At 40.7% G+C, this 16627-nt stretch overlaps 1 protein-coding gene across 1 annotated transcript in view; it reads left to right on the forward strand.

The window, feature by feature from the left end:
- The window catches only part of MACC1 (MET transcriptional regulator MACC1), an 89311-nt gene that overhangs the window by 47499 nt on the left and 25185 nt on the right, over window positions 1-16627 (forward strand). Inside the window, exon 10 of the mRNA XM_027872567.1 lies at window positions 1993-2181. Within this exon, the coding sequence (XP_027728368.1) occupies window positions 1993-2181 (189 nt within the window). The remainder of the gene's footprint in view (window positions 1-1992; window positions 2182-16627) is intronic.

Here is a 16627-nt window from a genome sequence, read left to right on the forward strand (position 1 = left end):
GGAAGGAGAACATTTGAGGCAGGAGGGACAGAAAATGCAAAGGTGTGGAAAGGGGAACTCAGTATCATGAGTGAGGAAGAGAAAGAAGGCAAGTGGTGCTGCATCATGGAGAATATAGAGGGGAGGAGGGTCTAAGATTGGAAAGATTTGAAAGGGCTCAGTTATGAAGGACTTTGAATGACAAAAGATGTATTTGATCCTAGTGATAATAGCAGGTGAGTGAAGGACAGAATGGAGTAAAGAGAAGTAAGGCAGACATACCCAATAGAATGATATGGTAAGAATCTAGGTAAAGCAATGAGGGGCTGAACAAAGGTGGATGTTCTATGAGTGGAGACAAGGGCACACATGCGAGATATGAAGGTAGAAATGACAACAGATTGGATGTGTGGGTGCATGAGGATGACACTGAGGTGATGAGCCTGGGTGATTGGGAGGATCGTGGTGTCCTCAAGCCTGATAGGAAAGTTCAAAATTGGGGAGGGTTTGAGGTGAGGGGAAGATAATGATTCCAGTTTGGACATGCTCGCTTTGACATGCCTACAGGACATCCAGTTCAAGATGTCCAGATCTATTCATTAATAGTGCCAAATGTAGCAGAGAAGTTAAGAGGATGAGAAATGAAAAAAAAAAATCATTAGGTTTGTCCATTAAGAAGGTATTGGCAACTTTTCAGAGAAAAATGCATCCTGTGCTCCGCTGTTCAACTGATTTTACTATGTCACCTGCCAATCAATAAACTCCAGATAGCTCCCTATTTCTTCCAGGCTCAAATACAGCATCCTCTGTCTTTCATAACTTGCTCCTCCCTACCTTTCCAGTCTCGTTAAACCTTCCTCCCCTCCATTTGCCCTGTTAGCCACACATACTGGCCTCTTTGCTCTTCTTTGTGCTCTAAACTCTTAGCTCGAGACTCCGAGCGTTTTCGCTGGTGATAACCATACCTGAAACTCTTCCCCTGAGTCTCTACTTCCTAGCTGCCTTGGTTTCCTTCTAGGCCCAGCTAAAAACCCACCTTCTACATGAATCTTCTCAGTCCTCCTTAATTTTAGTGCCTTCCTTCTGAGATGATCCCAAATTTGTCCTGTATGTAGCTTGTTTGTGCAGAGGTGTTTGCATGCTGTATCCTCCATTAAACTGGGAGCTCTTGAGAGCACACACTGGCATTCTTTGTATTCCCAGCACTTGGGACAGGGCACTCTCCATTAGTATGCCTACCTTGTTGTAGTGAATGCTTACATCAATGACCTTGTAGGCCCTCAGTAAATGCTGGCCAATTGACTGACAGCTTCTATTGAATAAAGAGTTTAAGAGCCTGATTACATGTGGTTGAGAAAAGAGAAGACCCAGTGGAAGTACTGATTGGAGATGGCCTTCCCAAGGAGTTTAGCCACAAGAAAGAGGAGAACAGTATCTTATTTGATTCTGGCAATAATAGATGAGATATGAGATCAGGTATTACTACTTCTACCTTACTGATAAAGTAATTGAGGCACAGAGGGGTTGTGACTTGTTCAGGGCCACACTGAAAGGTCGTGTTGGAGGCAGGATTGTAGCCCAGGTCTCCCCTGATTGCAGACTCAGTATTTTTCCCCTTGACTATGTCACTTCTCATCTAGTCCATCCCTCTTGTTTTATAGGTGCTGATCCTGCTCAGAGAAGGGATGTGAATTGATCAAAGTCATACAGTTAGGAAGAGAGCCAAGATTCAACCTTTGCTCCCTCCCTCTACTCCCAACATAGGTTTTTCTGCCTTATCATCCTGGCATGCTTTTATAGGTACAGCTTGCCTAGGGCACAGTATACATGCATTGCTCACCTCTTAGAGTGGGGAAAAAGCCCCAAATCAAAATGTTGCTCAGCCGCAGAAACATCTGGTGGAAAGCAAGAAGTTCCTTAAAGGTGTGGGGGGTATTTTCCACTTATAAGATCAGACACTGATGACTCATTTTTAATGATGACAGCATTCTCACCATGTAACTGTTGCTGCAGGCACTGCTGAAGATAGACTGCCAAGGGTTGGTTGCGCATCTTATCCGGGAGACCGCGATTCTGACTTCAGCTGTCAAACTAGGGAAAGGCTGGAGGGAGCTGGCGGAAAAGTTAGTGAGACTCACAAAACAACAAATTGAGGCGTATGAGATCCCTCATCGAGGAAGAGGCGGAGAAGTTGTCATGGAGGTAAAAAAAAAATCTACTTGAATTTTTTAGGGTTTGAGATTTCACTCGGCAAGTGAGGCCCAAAGCACCCAAAGCATGAAGATGCAAAGGGCTGACCTTGGAGGCAAAACCACAAATATTTTAACCGTTTCTCCTGTGGTGTCGAAAATGCCCATGTCACTTACTTCTTTGGATACAAGTGTTGAAAGGCATTCTTTAAGATGTGAGTGCCGTCTGGAAGGGCTCACGAATTATTCATGCTTGGCATTTTAAAAAGAGAATAAGAGAGAGACACACACACAGAGACAGACAGAGAAAAGAGAGAGAGAGATACACACTCACACAGAGAAATGTGTTATTGGTGTATTTTCCCCCATTATTGCTACTTACCCTGGGGATAATGGCACTTAACTCTCAGTATCATCATGGGGATGAAATGTGATAATATTTGTACATCAATTAGCATAGTGCCCACCACATAGTAGGTGCTTAATAAGTTCTTGTTTTGTTCCTTCTTCCAAGTGGAACTCCCCTACATGATGAAAAAGTCAGTAAATAGGCAAGTAGGAGTATGGTGGGTAGAACATTGGAACTGGAATCAGGAAAATCTAAGTTTAAATCCTGTCTTACACATTAGGTGAGTGACCCTCGGCAAGTCATTTAACATCTCTTTTTCTCTGTTTGCTCATCTGTAAAAATGGGGATTATAATGTCACCCATCTCCCAGTGTTGTTGTGAGGGTTAAATGAGATAGTATCTATAAAGTGCTAGGTGATAGTATTGTTAGCTAAGCAAAACAAACCAACCCATTGGCCACACCTGACAATATATGCCTCATTCTGAATCGATGGGCTTTTGGTTCTCTGCCAAGAAGAAGAAAGTCTGTTTTATCATCAGTCATCTGAAGTTAAGGTTGATCATTGCAATGACCAGCATTTAGCTCTTTCAATATCATTGTGACCACTGTGTAAATTATTATGACTCTGATTGCTTCTATCTGCATCAGTTCATACAAGTCTTTCTAGTTTTCTCTGAATTATTTACATTGCTCCTTTTTTAAAGAGAGGCTGCAAGGAAAAAAACTCTGGCTCTTGTATGAGAGGACCTGGGTCCATTTTCCACCCCTGACCCTTTCTACCTTTGTTACCTTAGGCAAATCTCTTCAACTGTGTAGGCCTGTTTCCTCCTCATAAAATAGAGGGGTTGGACCAGATGACTCTGAGGTCTCTTCCCTTACATCTGTTACTCTACATTTAGTTTGTCTTATGGAACACTATTATTCCATTTCCTGCCTCTGTCAGTGCTATGATCTTGGCCAAAGAGCTTAAACTTCCCTATGCCTCAGTTCCTGGTCCGTAAAATGAGGAAGTTGGAATAGATGACAGCTGAGGTTACCTCCACCTCTAGATATAGGTTCCTATGATCTTTTATCTTCATAATCTTAGATTTATTCAGTACCTATTTTGTTTCTGCTTGTACTCTTTTGTTTATTTTTATTACAACAAAAATGTTCCTACAGATTATTCTCTGTATTCATACATCTATCTATCTATCTATCTATTTCTCTAATCTTTCCTCTGCTTTTGTTCTATGCATAGCCAATTGTGCTATTATTGAGTGAAAGTGATACCACATACCAAATGGAATGTGACATTTACTGACTTCTCTAATATAGTTCCAAATTATCATGCAGAATGATTGGGACAATTCACAGCTCCACAAACAGGGCATTCATGTGCCTCTCCAGCATTTGCCATTTTTATTTTCTGACACCTTTGCCAATATGGTTGTTCTGAAGTTAAGCCGCAGAGTTGTCAAAATAGATTTCTCTCATGGTGAGTAATTTGGAGCATCCTCTCACATGGCTGGTGATAGTTTGCATTTTGCTATTTGAAAACTGCCAGTTTACTTCTCTTGATTATTTTTATATTGAGAAATAAATGGCTTTTGTTCACTTATATTCACATCAATTGCCTATGTCTTTTGAGGACAGGAAATTGATACACATGTTTTTATTTTTCCTTGAACAGAATGTTTTGTAACTATAATGTATAATGATCAAACTGGCTCCCAGAGAAAAGTTGAGAAAATACATCTTTGTCACTTCATTGTAGATGTGGGGGATTGTGAGTTTAGAAGATTGTGTAAACTGTCAGAATCATAGGAACCCATAAACAGATACAGAAAACATACAGAGCAGTTAGATAGCCTATCATCCTTTCCTTCTGCCTCCACATCTTGGGAAAGTAACTGAACATGAGGTTGCCATCAGGTCAATGCCTTGACATTCAGTTCTTAGGTGTATCTTGGTAGATTAGCTATTATCTTTTAAAATGATCAATTCAGTAGCTTTCAACAAAAACCATTGAAATCATGAAAAGATTTTTCGGGAAAAAAGATTTGTAAAATGTAAACTTTCATTAATTGTTGTTGTTCAATTGTTTCTCAGTCATATCTGACTCTTTGTAGCCCCATTTGGTGTTTTCTTGGCAAAGATACTGGAGTGGTTTGCCAGTTCCTTCCCCAGCTCATTTTACTGGTAAGGAAACTGAGGCAAACAGAGTCACACAACTAGTAAGTGTCTGAGGCCAGATTTGAAGTCAGGAAGATGAGTCTTCCTAATTCTAATCCCAGTACTATCTACTATGCCACCTAGTTACTATTTCATTAATTATAATAATTAAATAATGAATTCTTGAATACTCATCGATGGACCTATGATCTCATGCATGTAGGTGTCCCCTCTAGCAGGGCAGATCACAATACATCTATCCCTGCACATTTTGTATGGCTTCTGTCCGCACCCTTCCATAAATCCTCCAAAAGGCATCGATCCAATGTACTGAGACCATTATTCTGAATCTCTTGACACTACATTGGTGTCAGTTTACCATGTGGGCTGCCCTTTGTCAATCTCAACACAAAACTGACCTTTTTTGTTTTCTTGTAGGTTTTCAGTTTCCTTATGTACAATAATACATATGGCCCCCAGATTCCATGACTATTCAATGCACCGTGTCTGGGCTCCACCTAGCTTTATTTCTTTTGATGCTCATTGTTACTGTGGTGATTATTGACTACTAAGGAAGCATCCTCTCTGTCCCATAATAAACATCTATCTTCCTCAATCATCTAGGAGATCTTTTCCTCAACTCTGAGTATAAGCAAAGAGATGTTTGCTCATTTTTATCCTTCTACACAACAGAAGAGATGCAGTATGACTGAGTAAATAGTAAAGTTCTAGGTTTGGAGTAAGCATGAGTTAAAATCTTGCCTCTGACATTGAAGAGTTGTAAGACTCAAGTAACCTCACTAAGCCACAGGTGATACCCTAGTCTTTACCTACTAATTCATAGACGAGCTGTGATTGACATTTGTAAAGGGAATTCCCATGCGAGATGTTGAACATGCTAATGAAATCATGGTTTCTTCTCATGTATAAGTATACCAAATGAAAACCATAAACATCTCCTCTCAGTGAGGAAAATGATGGTGAAGGGCACCACACACTACATATTTAGATGTACTTTTAGGTTCATCTTGAGCCACAGTATTTGAGATTGGTACAGAATGAAGTCTAAGGTAGCTGAGTTCTTCTTTCGGATGCTTGAGTATAATGTTCCCAATTTCCAAGCGTCCTTCTGTGATGAGTGTTATATAAGCCTGCATATGATGATCACAAGGAACTGAATGTTCTGGTCATTGTACCCCAGGAATACATGGAAATACAACAGACCTATCTTGTAAATTTCAAGATCATTCTTTTTAAAAATTAGTTAATTTATTTTTAGTTTTCAACATTCACTTCCATAAGTTTTTGAGTTTTAAATTTTTCTCCCCCCTCTCTTCTCCTCCCTCCCTAAGACAGCATGCAATCTGATATAGGCTCTACATATGCATTCCTATTAAACATATTTTCCCATTAATCATGTTGTAAAAAAGAATTAGAACCAATAGGAGGAACCACAAGAAAGAAGAAACAAAACAAAGCAGAAGGAAAAAAGAGCAAATAGTATGCTTCAATCTGCATTCAGACTCTGTAGTTCTTTCTCTGGATGTGAATAGCAATTTACATTGTGAGACTTTTGGAGATGTCTCAAATCCTTGCATTGCTGAGAAGTGGTAAGTCTATCAAAGTTAGTCATAGCACTACATGGCTGTTACTGTGTACAACATTTTCCTGGTTCTGCTCATTTCACTCAGCATCAGTCCATACAAGTCTTTCCAGGTTTTTTCTGAAGTCTGCCTTCTCATCATTTCTTATAGCACAATAGTATTCCATTACATTCATATACCACAACTTGTTTAGCCATTCCCCAATGGATGGGCATCCCCTCAATTTCCAGTTCTTTGCCATCACAGAAAGAGCTGCTATAAATATTTTCATACACGTAGGTTCTTTCCCCATTTGTATGATCTCTTTGGGTTACAGATCTAGAAGTGGTATTGCACATTTTTATAGCCCTTTGGGCAGTTCTGAATTGCTCTCCAAAATGGTTGGATCGGTTCACAACTCCACAAACAATGCATTAGTGTTCCAATTTTCCCACATCTTCTCCAACATTTATCATTTTTCTGTTTTGTCATTATAGCCAATCTGATAGGTGTGATGTGTTACCTCAGAGTTGTTTCCATTTGCATTTCTCTAACCAATAGTGATTTAGAACATTTTTTCATGTGACTATAGAGAGCTTTAATTTCTTCATTTGAAAACCTCCTGTTCATATCCTTTGACCATTTATCAATTGGTGAATGACTTGTATTCTTATAAATTGGACTTAATTCCCTATATATTTTAAAAATGAGACTTTTATCAGAGACATTGGTTGTAAAAATTCTTTCCCAGTTTTGTGCTTCCCTCTTAATCTTGGTTGCATTGGCTTTGTTTGTGCAAAAAATTTTTAGTTTAATGTAATCAAAAATATCCATTTTGCATTTCATAATGTTCTCTATCTTTGGTTTGGTCATGAATTTCAAGAGCATTCTTGACGGCTGTGTTGACAAAACACTGAACTGATGCTTACCTCACTCATGCCAACACTCACTTTTTAGAAGAGAATATGAATAGTGAGTAGCAGCCAATTTTTATTCCCATACTTGTGGTATTGCAATGCCTTGCACCTCCCCCTCCCCCACCCTGGCCTGAGTCATTCTTGCTTCTTCTTTTCCCTTGCTCCTGTCCCAATCACTTGTCATATTCTGCTGAGTTTATCTCTGCCATATCCTTCAAATCCATTCCTTCTCTCCACTCAGAAAAATACCAATCAAGTACAGGCCCTCATTAGTTCTCTATTGAAATTATCTTCTAATTAGTAGCTAATTCCACCCTTTAATCCCTCCCATAAGTCATCATTGCTGAAAAAAATAATCTTCCCAAGGCACAGATCTGTCCATGTCATTCTCCTACTCAAAAACCTTCATTGACTCCCTATTACATGGGGGATAAAATAGAAAGTTCCCCGTGTGGCACTTAAAACTTACTCCAGTCTGTGTTTTCAACCTTATTACATGTCACCCTTGTTCATGCCTCCCACATCCCAGCCAATTCAGATCACCCTGACTTTGCCCTTGTTGACCTATGTGAAATTTTTCCAAGATGTCCTGCATGTCTGGAATGTCCTCCCTCTTCATCTTTTAGCTTCTGGATCCTTCTCTTCCCCTGAGGCTCAGATCACATACCACTTCCTCTGTGGGACCTCCTTTGATCCTCTCTTCATATTCCTCCATCCCAGCCAAAACTGTCTTCTTCCTTCCTCCTCAACTTTTCCTTGAGCACTTAGAATTTGGGCCCTTTGCCTACTTTGGATTGTTTGATGTGTTATTAAGTGTTTTTATCCCTACTTTACAAATTAGGAAATGAAGGTCTAGACATCACTGGCACTTAGCTAGTAGGTTTTGGATCTGGGGAAGACCCTGCCCTTTCTCTCTTCTCATCAAGGTCACAGCAAGGAGAGCTTTGCCATCCTCAATGTAGGCAGCAATAGTTCACATCATTTTTTTTTGCCACATTTCTGACTGACCTGAAGCCTATCGGCGGCTCAGCCAGCCCATTGTCTGTCAGCACAAAGAAACCCTGGAGGACTCTGGTTCTCTCTATTTCTTCCCCATCCCCTCTGCTGAGTCGACATCACAAGGAGGCCCCAGGCTAAGGCTCTTCTCCTGCTTTGGAAGAGCTGACACAGCAACATACATTGCTGAATGTTCCAACTACTCCCTTGCTAGCCAGTAAAGAATCTCGAGAAGAGGCAACTTCCCTCAGAGGCCCCATTCTCTCTTACATGATGAGTGCAGTTCTGGATGTCCCTCATGAGCAGCTTTTACTCCCCTTTTTTCTTGCCCTTCCCTATTCTTTCTTTCTCTTCTCTATCCCTTTTACTCCACCAGTGCCAGCAGATGGAAAGGGGGCTGGGGCACATGGCTACAGTTGGGGATGGGGGAAAGAAACGGGAAGTTCCTTTTCTCCGCTTCAGTCCTTGTTCCTGACTCAACATTTCTTTTAATGCCTATGTGCCTCAAGTCCATTGTAGTGTCAAATGCATTGGTTGGCAAATATATTACTGATAACTTGGTGGCTCAGTGGATAGAGTGCCAGGCCTAGAGACATGAAGACCTGCACTCAAATTTATCCTTAGACATTGCCTCTGTGACCCTGGGCAAGTCACTTCATTACTGCCTCAGTTTCTCTATCTGTAAAATGGATATAAAAATCTAATGAGATAATAATTGTGAGGATCAAATGAGATAATAATTGTAAAGTGATAAACACAATTCTTGCACATAGTAAGTGCTATACAATGTTAGCTATTATTATCATTGTCATCATTATTATTAATTGTGTTCCTGTTATAAAATTTGTTGACTGATGTTGGTTCTTTCTGTTACTTGGATGACTTTACATGTGTTAGGGTTAGGTTTGGGGTTTGGAGAAACACAGACAAAATCTCCAATGAAGTTGGCCTGTGGTGTTTACTGTTCATGTACATGTGTATACATCTATACACACACACACACACACACACACACACACACATATAGATTCACTTAACGGACATATTCAATCCTAAAAGAATTACCAAAAGAGTCACCAAGCACTCATTGAATGTCTGCTCTGTTCTAAGCCCTAAGTGTAGGATGTTTGCACCCTGGCTCACTGCCATCCTTTGTCCCGGCTAAAAGGAAGTGGTATGTAAAGGCACCACTTAGGGGCATGTCCCCACTCTGACTCTGGGTGAAGGAGGCTCATCTAAGCAGCATTTATCAGTGTTTTTTTGGAAAATTTTTAAGTGTTCACTTTCTATTTAAACCATATCCCCAAGCTGAATTGTATGAGATATTACTCAAGGGTTTTTTTTTTAATGACATTGGAGTTCTTCTGCAAGAGCAAAACTGCAAATCTGGAGTATGACTCTGAGCTAACTATGTCTCTCAGACAATTTCCTTTGAACAATTGTACGTGTGCTGTAGGAAACTATAATGGTTATCGTGTTCCTACGGAAGTTACTGAAAAACACCCTGGAGTGTTCCAAAAGATCTTTGAAATTAAAAAAAATACCCTGCCACCAAAGTTACTACCTTATTGGATACATATATACATATATGTGATCCTTCCACAGGTCCACCTACACAAACTTTGTTATGACTTTTACTTCCTCTAGTTTATGTGGGGTGTGTAGGTGACAGGGAGAACTACTACCTCTGGTGTGAGGACTGCTTTCCACCTTTGGTGTCTACTTGCCACTGAATTCTCACCTGTGGCTCTAAGAAACCATAACGTACATAGTGGCCACACTCTGATAAGCCATTTAGCAGGTGGACTAAAACAGGTTGAAGGTAACCGATGGGCCTAAAATCCATCAGTGAGTTAGTGGGGGGTCCTATCCCAAGCATGTGAAAACTTTCTTCAGCAGAATGGGTGGATGTGAACACTTTGTTCCTACTGGTCAAGAGGCAGAAGAAGCAGGTGTTATGGAACACTTAGAGCTTGTCTAGACATTGAAGATACCAGCGTCATTCACTGCATCCTGAACCATTGACAGTCATCTTGACTTTTGTCTTGCTACTAAACTCCAATGTCTCTGGAAGAAAGAGTAAGGCTGAAGACTTTGCGCAACTCTGCCTCACTTAAATTCAATTTATGTGTAAATCAAAAGACATCACTCATACCATTTTACAATTTTTATCTACATTAAGGTCTTATGGAAACAGGAAAGCGTTAAAGCAGCAGATGTAGATACATTGGGAGTCATAGTCACAACTCTGAACACAGGTGGGTTGGCCAAAAGGTTGCCTTCTTGCTGGACTTAAGCAACATTGGAATTTAGCAGCCCCTGTGTGTCTGAACAGCCTTTTATAAAGACTGCACTGCTTACTTCCTAGTGTGAGGAAGGGGCCAGAAAAGGTGCCCTAAAACTGTCTACTTCACTTAAGCTAACCCAGGCCTGCTTGCCATGGCAGACTGGGATCCTACTCTGTGATTAAAACACAAATAAATGTATAAACTTTTTCAAAGTTGATTCCACCTACCATTGATACATGAAATGTACACATACTTATGGATGACAAAAAATCCAGTAGACATGAAAGATGAACACCTTTTGCTGCAAGAGAACTCAGTAGGTATAACATCTAAATAGCAGTCCTAAGTGAAATGAAGCTAGCAAAAGAAGACTAACTTAGCAAAGTCAGAACTGGATACGCATTTTCTGGAGTGGCCACAGTGAAGAGGAGTGCCATGAAGCTGATGTAGGTTTTGCAATTAAAACTAATCTAGTCAACAAGCTTGCATGCCTCCCAAAAGGAGCGACAATGAGACAATGAGATTGGCCCTTGCAGGAAAACACCATGCTGCCATCATCAATGCATATACTCTCACCATGACAAACCCTGGTGAAGTTAAAGAAAAAAAAATATGAAGACTTGGAGATCCTTCTCATCAATGTGCCAAAAGAGGACAAACTTATAATTCTGGGTAACTTTAATGCCAGAATAGGCACAGATTATTAGAAATGTCTGAGAGTTCTTGGGAGGAAAGGAGTCAGAAACAGCAACAGCAACATTCAATTATTACTGAAGACTTGTGTGTGTCATGATCTTCTCATCACCAACACTGTCTTTCATTTACTTGAATGCAATAAAATTTCATGAATGCACCCTCGCAGCAAACACTGACATTTAATAGACTACATCATTGTAAGGAGAAGAGATAGACAGGATGTAAGAGTGATGAAGGTAATGTGTAGTGCAGAGTGCTGGACCAATTATAGACTTCTCCTGTCTAAGCTAAACATTCGCATTCAAAAGTGGTGGCCCCAGGGCAAGATGATGAGAAGACTTAATGTCAACAAATTAGAGCACTTCTCCAAGAGAAAACAGTTCATTGCTAACTTGAAGGGAATGCTGAGTCAACATATGGTTGGCAACAGTGGAGCAGAAAAGGAGTGGGCAGCTTTCAGAGATTTGGTGTACAACACCGCATTTATTCATCTGTGCCAGGACACTTACAAACATCAAGATAGGTTTGACGAAAATAATGGGGAAATTCAGAAGCTGCTAAATGAAAAATGAGAACTCCATAAGGTTTACCAGCAGGACAGTTTGTCCTTTCTAAGAAGGCAGTATTTAATTTCATCAAAAGTAAAGTGCAAGTGAAGCTTAGATGCAGGAGTCTTGGCTCAGTTAGAAGACAGATGAAATTCAGTTTTATATTGATAGTAACAATTCAAAGCACTTTTATGCTGTCCATAGGCCAAATGCCTATGGTGCACCTCACTATTCAATGCTGATGAAGCCACATTGATTAGTGATAAGGGCATGACCCTGGAGAGATGGGCTGAACACTTCCATAGTGTTCCCCACAGACCGTCATCAACCAATGCTGAAGCCATGGACTATATACTTCAAGTTCAAGTCAGTCCCTCTCTAGCCAAATGTTCAACTGAAGAAGGTGTTTTGAGTAATATTAGGCACCTCTTGTGTGGCAAAGTGCCTGGTGATGATTCTAATCCAGATGAGATTTACACTGCTCATACAAAAGCTGACTTAAATCTTCTAGATTTTATGGCATGAGAAGGTTATCATCCAAGAGTTCAAGGATGCCTCCATTGTCCATCTCTGTAAAGGAAAAGAAAATAGGTTGTCCTGTGCCAATCACAGGAGAGTTTCTTTCTTACTCATTGTTAGCAAAATTCTTACCAGAGTCCACCTTAATAGTCTGATCCTTCACCTGCATGATGATCATCTCTCTGAGAGTCAGTGTGGCTTCAGAAGGGCCAAGAAATGGTCAATATAGTGTTTGCTGCCTGACAACTCCAGGAGAAATACCAGGAACAGAACAGAGGTCTGTGCCCAACATTCGTCGATCTGATGAAGGCCTTTGATACTGTCAGTCATGAGGGCTTGTGGAAGATTATGGCAAAATTTTGTTTCCCAGAGAATTTCATCAGTATTGTACATCAATTTCATGATGGCATGCTTGCATGGATTCTGAATGATGGAGATGCTCTCTCACTTTCCCAGTCACAATGGGTCAAGTAGGTCTGTGTGCTTGCTCCCATGCTTTTTAGCGCGATGTTTTCAGTGATATATTCAGATGTCTTCAATGAGAACAAAAATGGCATCAAGGTCAGCTACTGCACTCATGGTAAATTCTTTAACTTGAAAAGGGTACAAGCCAACACTAAAGTGGAGAGAGAGCTAGTGTATGACTTTTTGTTTTCAGATGATTGTACATTCAGTGTAGCCCCTGAGTCTGAGATGCAACAAAGTACGGATTGATTATTTGCTGCTTGTGCTAATTTTGGCCTAACGATTACCACCAAAAAAACGGTGTTTTTTCATTAGCCAGCACCACATCATCCATACAGGAACTATTGGTTGCAGCAAATGGAGGACTTTTGAATAATGTGGTTAAGTTCACTTACCTTGGCAGGATACTTTCCAGGGATGTACACATAGAGGATGAGATTAATGCATGCAATGCCAGAGCTATCTCAGGATTTGGGAGGCTGTGAAGGGAACTATAGGAGAGTAGAGGTATTAGACTGCCTACTGAACTGAAGGTTTGTGCTGATCTCACTGTTGTATGCCAGTAAAACCTGAACAGTGTACCAGTATGAGGTCAGGAAACTGAATCATTTCCATCTCAATTGTCTCAGGAAGATTCTGAAGGTCACCTAGCAGGATAAGATACCAGACACTGAGGTCCTTTCTCCAGCTGAGTTGCTAAGCATTCAAACTCTACTGCTGAGAGTGAAACCCAGATGGGCTGACCACATTATTTGAATGCCAAATATACATTGGCTTAAAATAGTATTTTATGGAAAACTCACACAAGGCAATTGCTCACACCAAGGTCAGAAGAGGAAAAGCAGAATTACAGTAGCTCAGAAGAAACATGAGATGCACAAATTTAGAGAAATCTCCATTCCAGATGTTCATATGGACTATTTTTGCCCAACCTGTGGTAAAACCTTGTGAGCTCATACTGATCTCCTCAGTCACAGTCAGACCCACTGTACCTTGACCCCAACATAGTGATGTCATTTTGGTCCTCTTCGAGAATAAAGGATGACAACCAACCAATATTTATATGTGCATGTGTATATGGACTATTATAAGTGTCCACATGAGTAGGTACACATAAATGTTATGTATGTATAAATACATGCATATGCATGTGCACAGTATATTATAAATGTGAAATAAATACTATTTAATACATGTAACAAGTATGTATTTAGACATGTATACTCATATTTGTGTGAATACATACACACATACAAATGTGTGTTCATATATACACATAAATGTGTGTGTGTGTATATGCTTTTAAACACATTTTATCCTCAGGGAGCACAGATTAGGAAGTGAGACTATGGGTCATGGAGACTCAGCCCGGGTCTGTGTTCAAGTGCTCCTTCTGAGCTGCACTTGCTGAGTGACCACTACCAGTCACTGAGTCTCATACTTCTGGATCTATAAGACATCTCAGAGACCAGCTAGTCAACCTCTTCATTTTTGAAATGAGGAAATTGAGGACTCAGGTGATATGTGACTTTCCCAAGATCACATAAGCAGGATTTGAACCCTTGTTGTCTGACTTCAGATCCAATGCTCTTTCTACTGGGATCACAAGGCCTCTTTCCACATTCTCTGGGAGACCTTGATGGTATTTGGCCTAGGAAAGTCACAGTCCAGAAGACAGGGCCCTGAATGGAGCCCAGGCCTGAGGTCTTAACAGATATGAGGTGCTTCTTCCTCTTCTCAGCCCTAAGATTTTCGACTCAACATGAATTTGATCCCTACACTTGCTGAAAGCACACTGTTCTCTCTGGAACAGTTAAAATGGCCCACTGGACGGCCCTTGGGCTACTTGGAGACAGACCCCCCTACCCCTTGGCCCAGGTCATACCAGCCTGCAGAAGGATCTTGAATGATTTTTCTTGTTTTTATTAGTCATTTCCTTTGACCTCCTGAACAGAGATTCCTCTTTCTCCCCCAACACATATCCCCATGGAAATCTAGTATGGGGAGCAAAATCTTTTAGTAACTCAAGTCATCTGTTAGCACAGAGATATCAGTAAGATCACAAACTGAATGAAAGGGAGAGAGATTTCACAGAAAGCAGATGCCTGGTCCTGATGGGAGAGACAGAGAGAGAGAGAGAGAGAGGGAGAGAGAGAGAGAGAGGGAGAGAGACAGAGACAGAGACAGACAGACAGAGATAGAGACCTAAAGAGACAGAGACAGATTCACAGAGAGAGACAGAGAAAGAAAGAGAGAGAGATGGAGATAGAGAGACAGAGATTTATTTTAGAATAACTGGGGTCCAAAAGGGATAAATGCCTACTTCCTTCATCCTCCCTTAGCTTGCTTATCACTGTATTTTGCAATTAGCTTCCTCCTTGCTCCCACACCTGCTAGAATATCATCTATTCTGTTCCCCAAGGTTCTGCTCTCATTCCCCTTGCAGTACAAACACACTGGGGAAGGGAGCTCAGAGAATTTCTTCTTTTCTAATTACCTTGTAACGGCTCCCATAAGACCACACCCCAACCTGCAGATGCAAGTATTTTTGCATCATGCATGCTCCCTATGCAGACCAAAGGTATGCATTGGGATTGGATTTCTGTAAGTTCAGTAGAGGGCAAGGCCTCAGTGTCCACGGTCAGACAAAAGTGGGTGTTGCTAAGCAAAGATGGTGTTTTGTCTAGATTTAGAAGTCTTCTGATATTTGAAGGTGCCTTGTGCTGCCTGGACACTTGAAATCCATCTGAGAAAGTATTACCTGGGCAACACACAGCCTATATTGAGTTATTTAAGACAATTCAACAGGGAAGGGACCTTCTTGATGAGAAGCTCCATTATACAGTGGAAAGATCACTGGATTTACATCAGGTGACTTGGGTGCAGACCCCGGCCCTGATAGTTGTGGGATCACAGGCGAGCTATTTGTTCTTGTTACTTCTCACATTCCACATCCATAAAATGGGGGGGAAGGGATAGTATAATGTGATTACTAGCATTTATATAGCACTTTAAGGTTGCAAAGCCCTGGGTACACACACACACACACACACATATATATATACATACACAGATATTTGTGTATATATATATGCATGTGTGTGTATAATAAACACACATATGAAATTTGATTCTCACAACCTGCGATGTAGTTTTTTTAATTAACCCCATTTTGCAGATGAGAATACTGAGAGAAAGAGAGAAAATTTAAATGATTTTTCTCAACATTATACAGGTAATATAAGTGTCTGAGGCAGGATTCAAACTCAGGTCTTCCTGACTCTAGCACTCTTTCCCATTTACATAGCTATTTCTGTAATAATATGTGTCGTGCCTAGCTACCTGGGTACAATTTAATTCAACCAGCATTTATGAAGCACTTGATTGATGTAAGCTCCTTGTGAGTAGGGGTTGTTTCTTTCTTCATCCTTGTACCCCCCATGTCTAGTCCACTGACTGGCACATTGTAGGCACTTTACCAGTTCTTATTGATTGATTTATTCTACTGGCTCTGGGTTGTCTGAATGGATAACTACTCCACAATATGAGCTGCACTTAGCCAGTTTCCTCTTGTGATGGTTTCTTGACCTCCAGCTAAACTATCACCACTGATAAACTCTGGGTTTAGCTGCAATATTCAGTGGCCCTGAATCACACCCTACTGATTCTCATGGGAAAGACTAAGCCCTTGAGCAGCTGCTCTTCTGATGACACTGGGCCATCTGAGGTGTTGTACCAGACCTATAGAAAGTGGAAGCATCTGTTACTGAAGCCTTTTAGGCAGTCTGACCTTTTTTATGAAGAGTGATCCCAAGCTCCTAGCAGGACGGTGTTTCTTGATCAGAATGGCTAGAAATCCTATTTCCCAAATTTTCCAAAAGAACTTACAGTTCAATCACAGAACTGTAATTTTGCTTGTGTGGGTACTCCATCCACTCACTAA

Source organism: Vombatus ursinus, unplaced genomic scaffold (assembly GCF_900497805.2).
Source record: "Vombatus ursinus unplaced genomic scaffold, bare-nosed wombat genome assembly UNPS02014799.1, whole genome shotgun sequence".
Classification (NCBI taxonomy): domain Eukaryota; kingdom Metazoa; phylum Chordata; class Mammalia; order Diprotodontia; family Vombatidae; genus Vombatus; species Vombatus ursinus.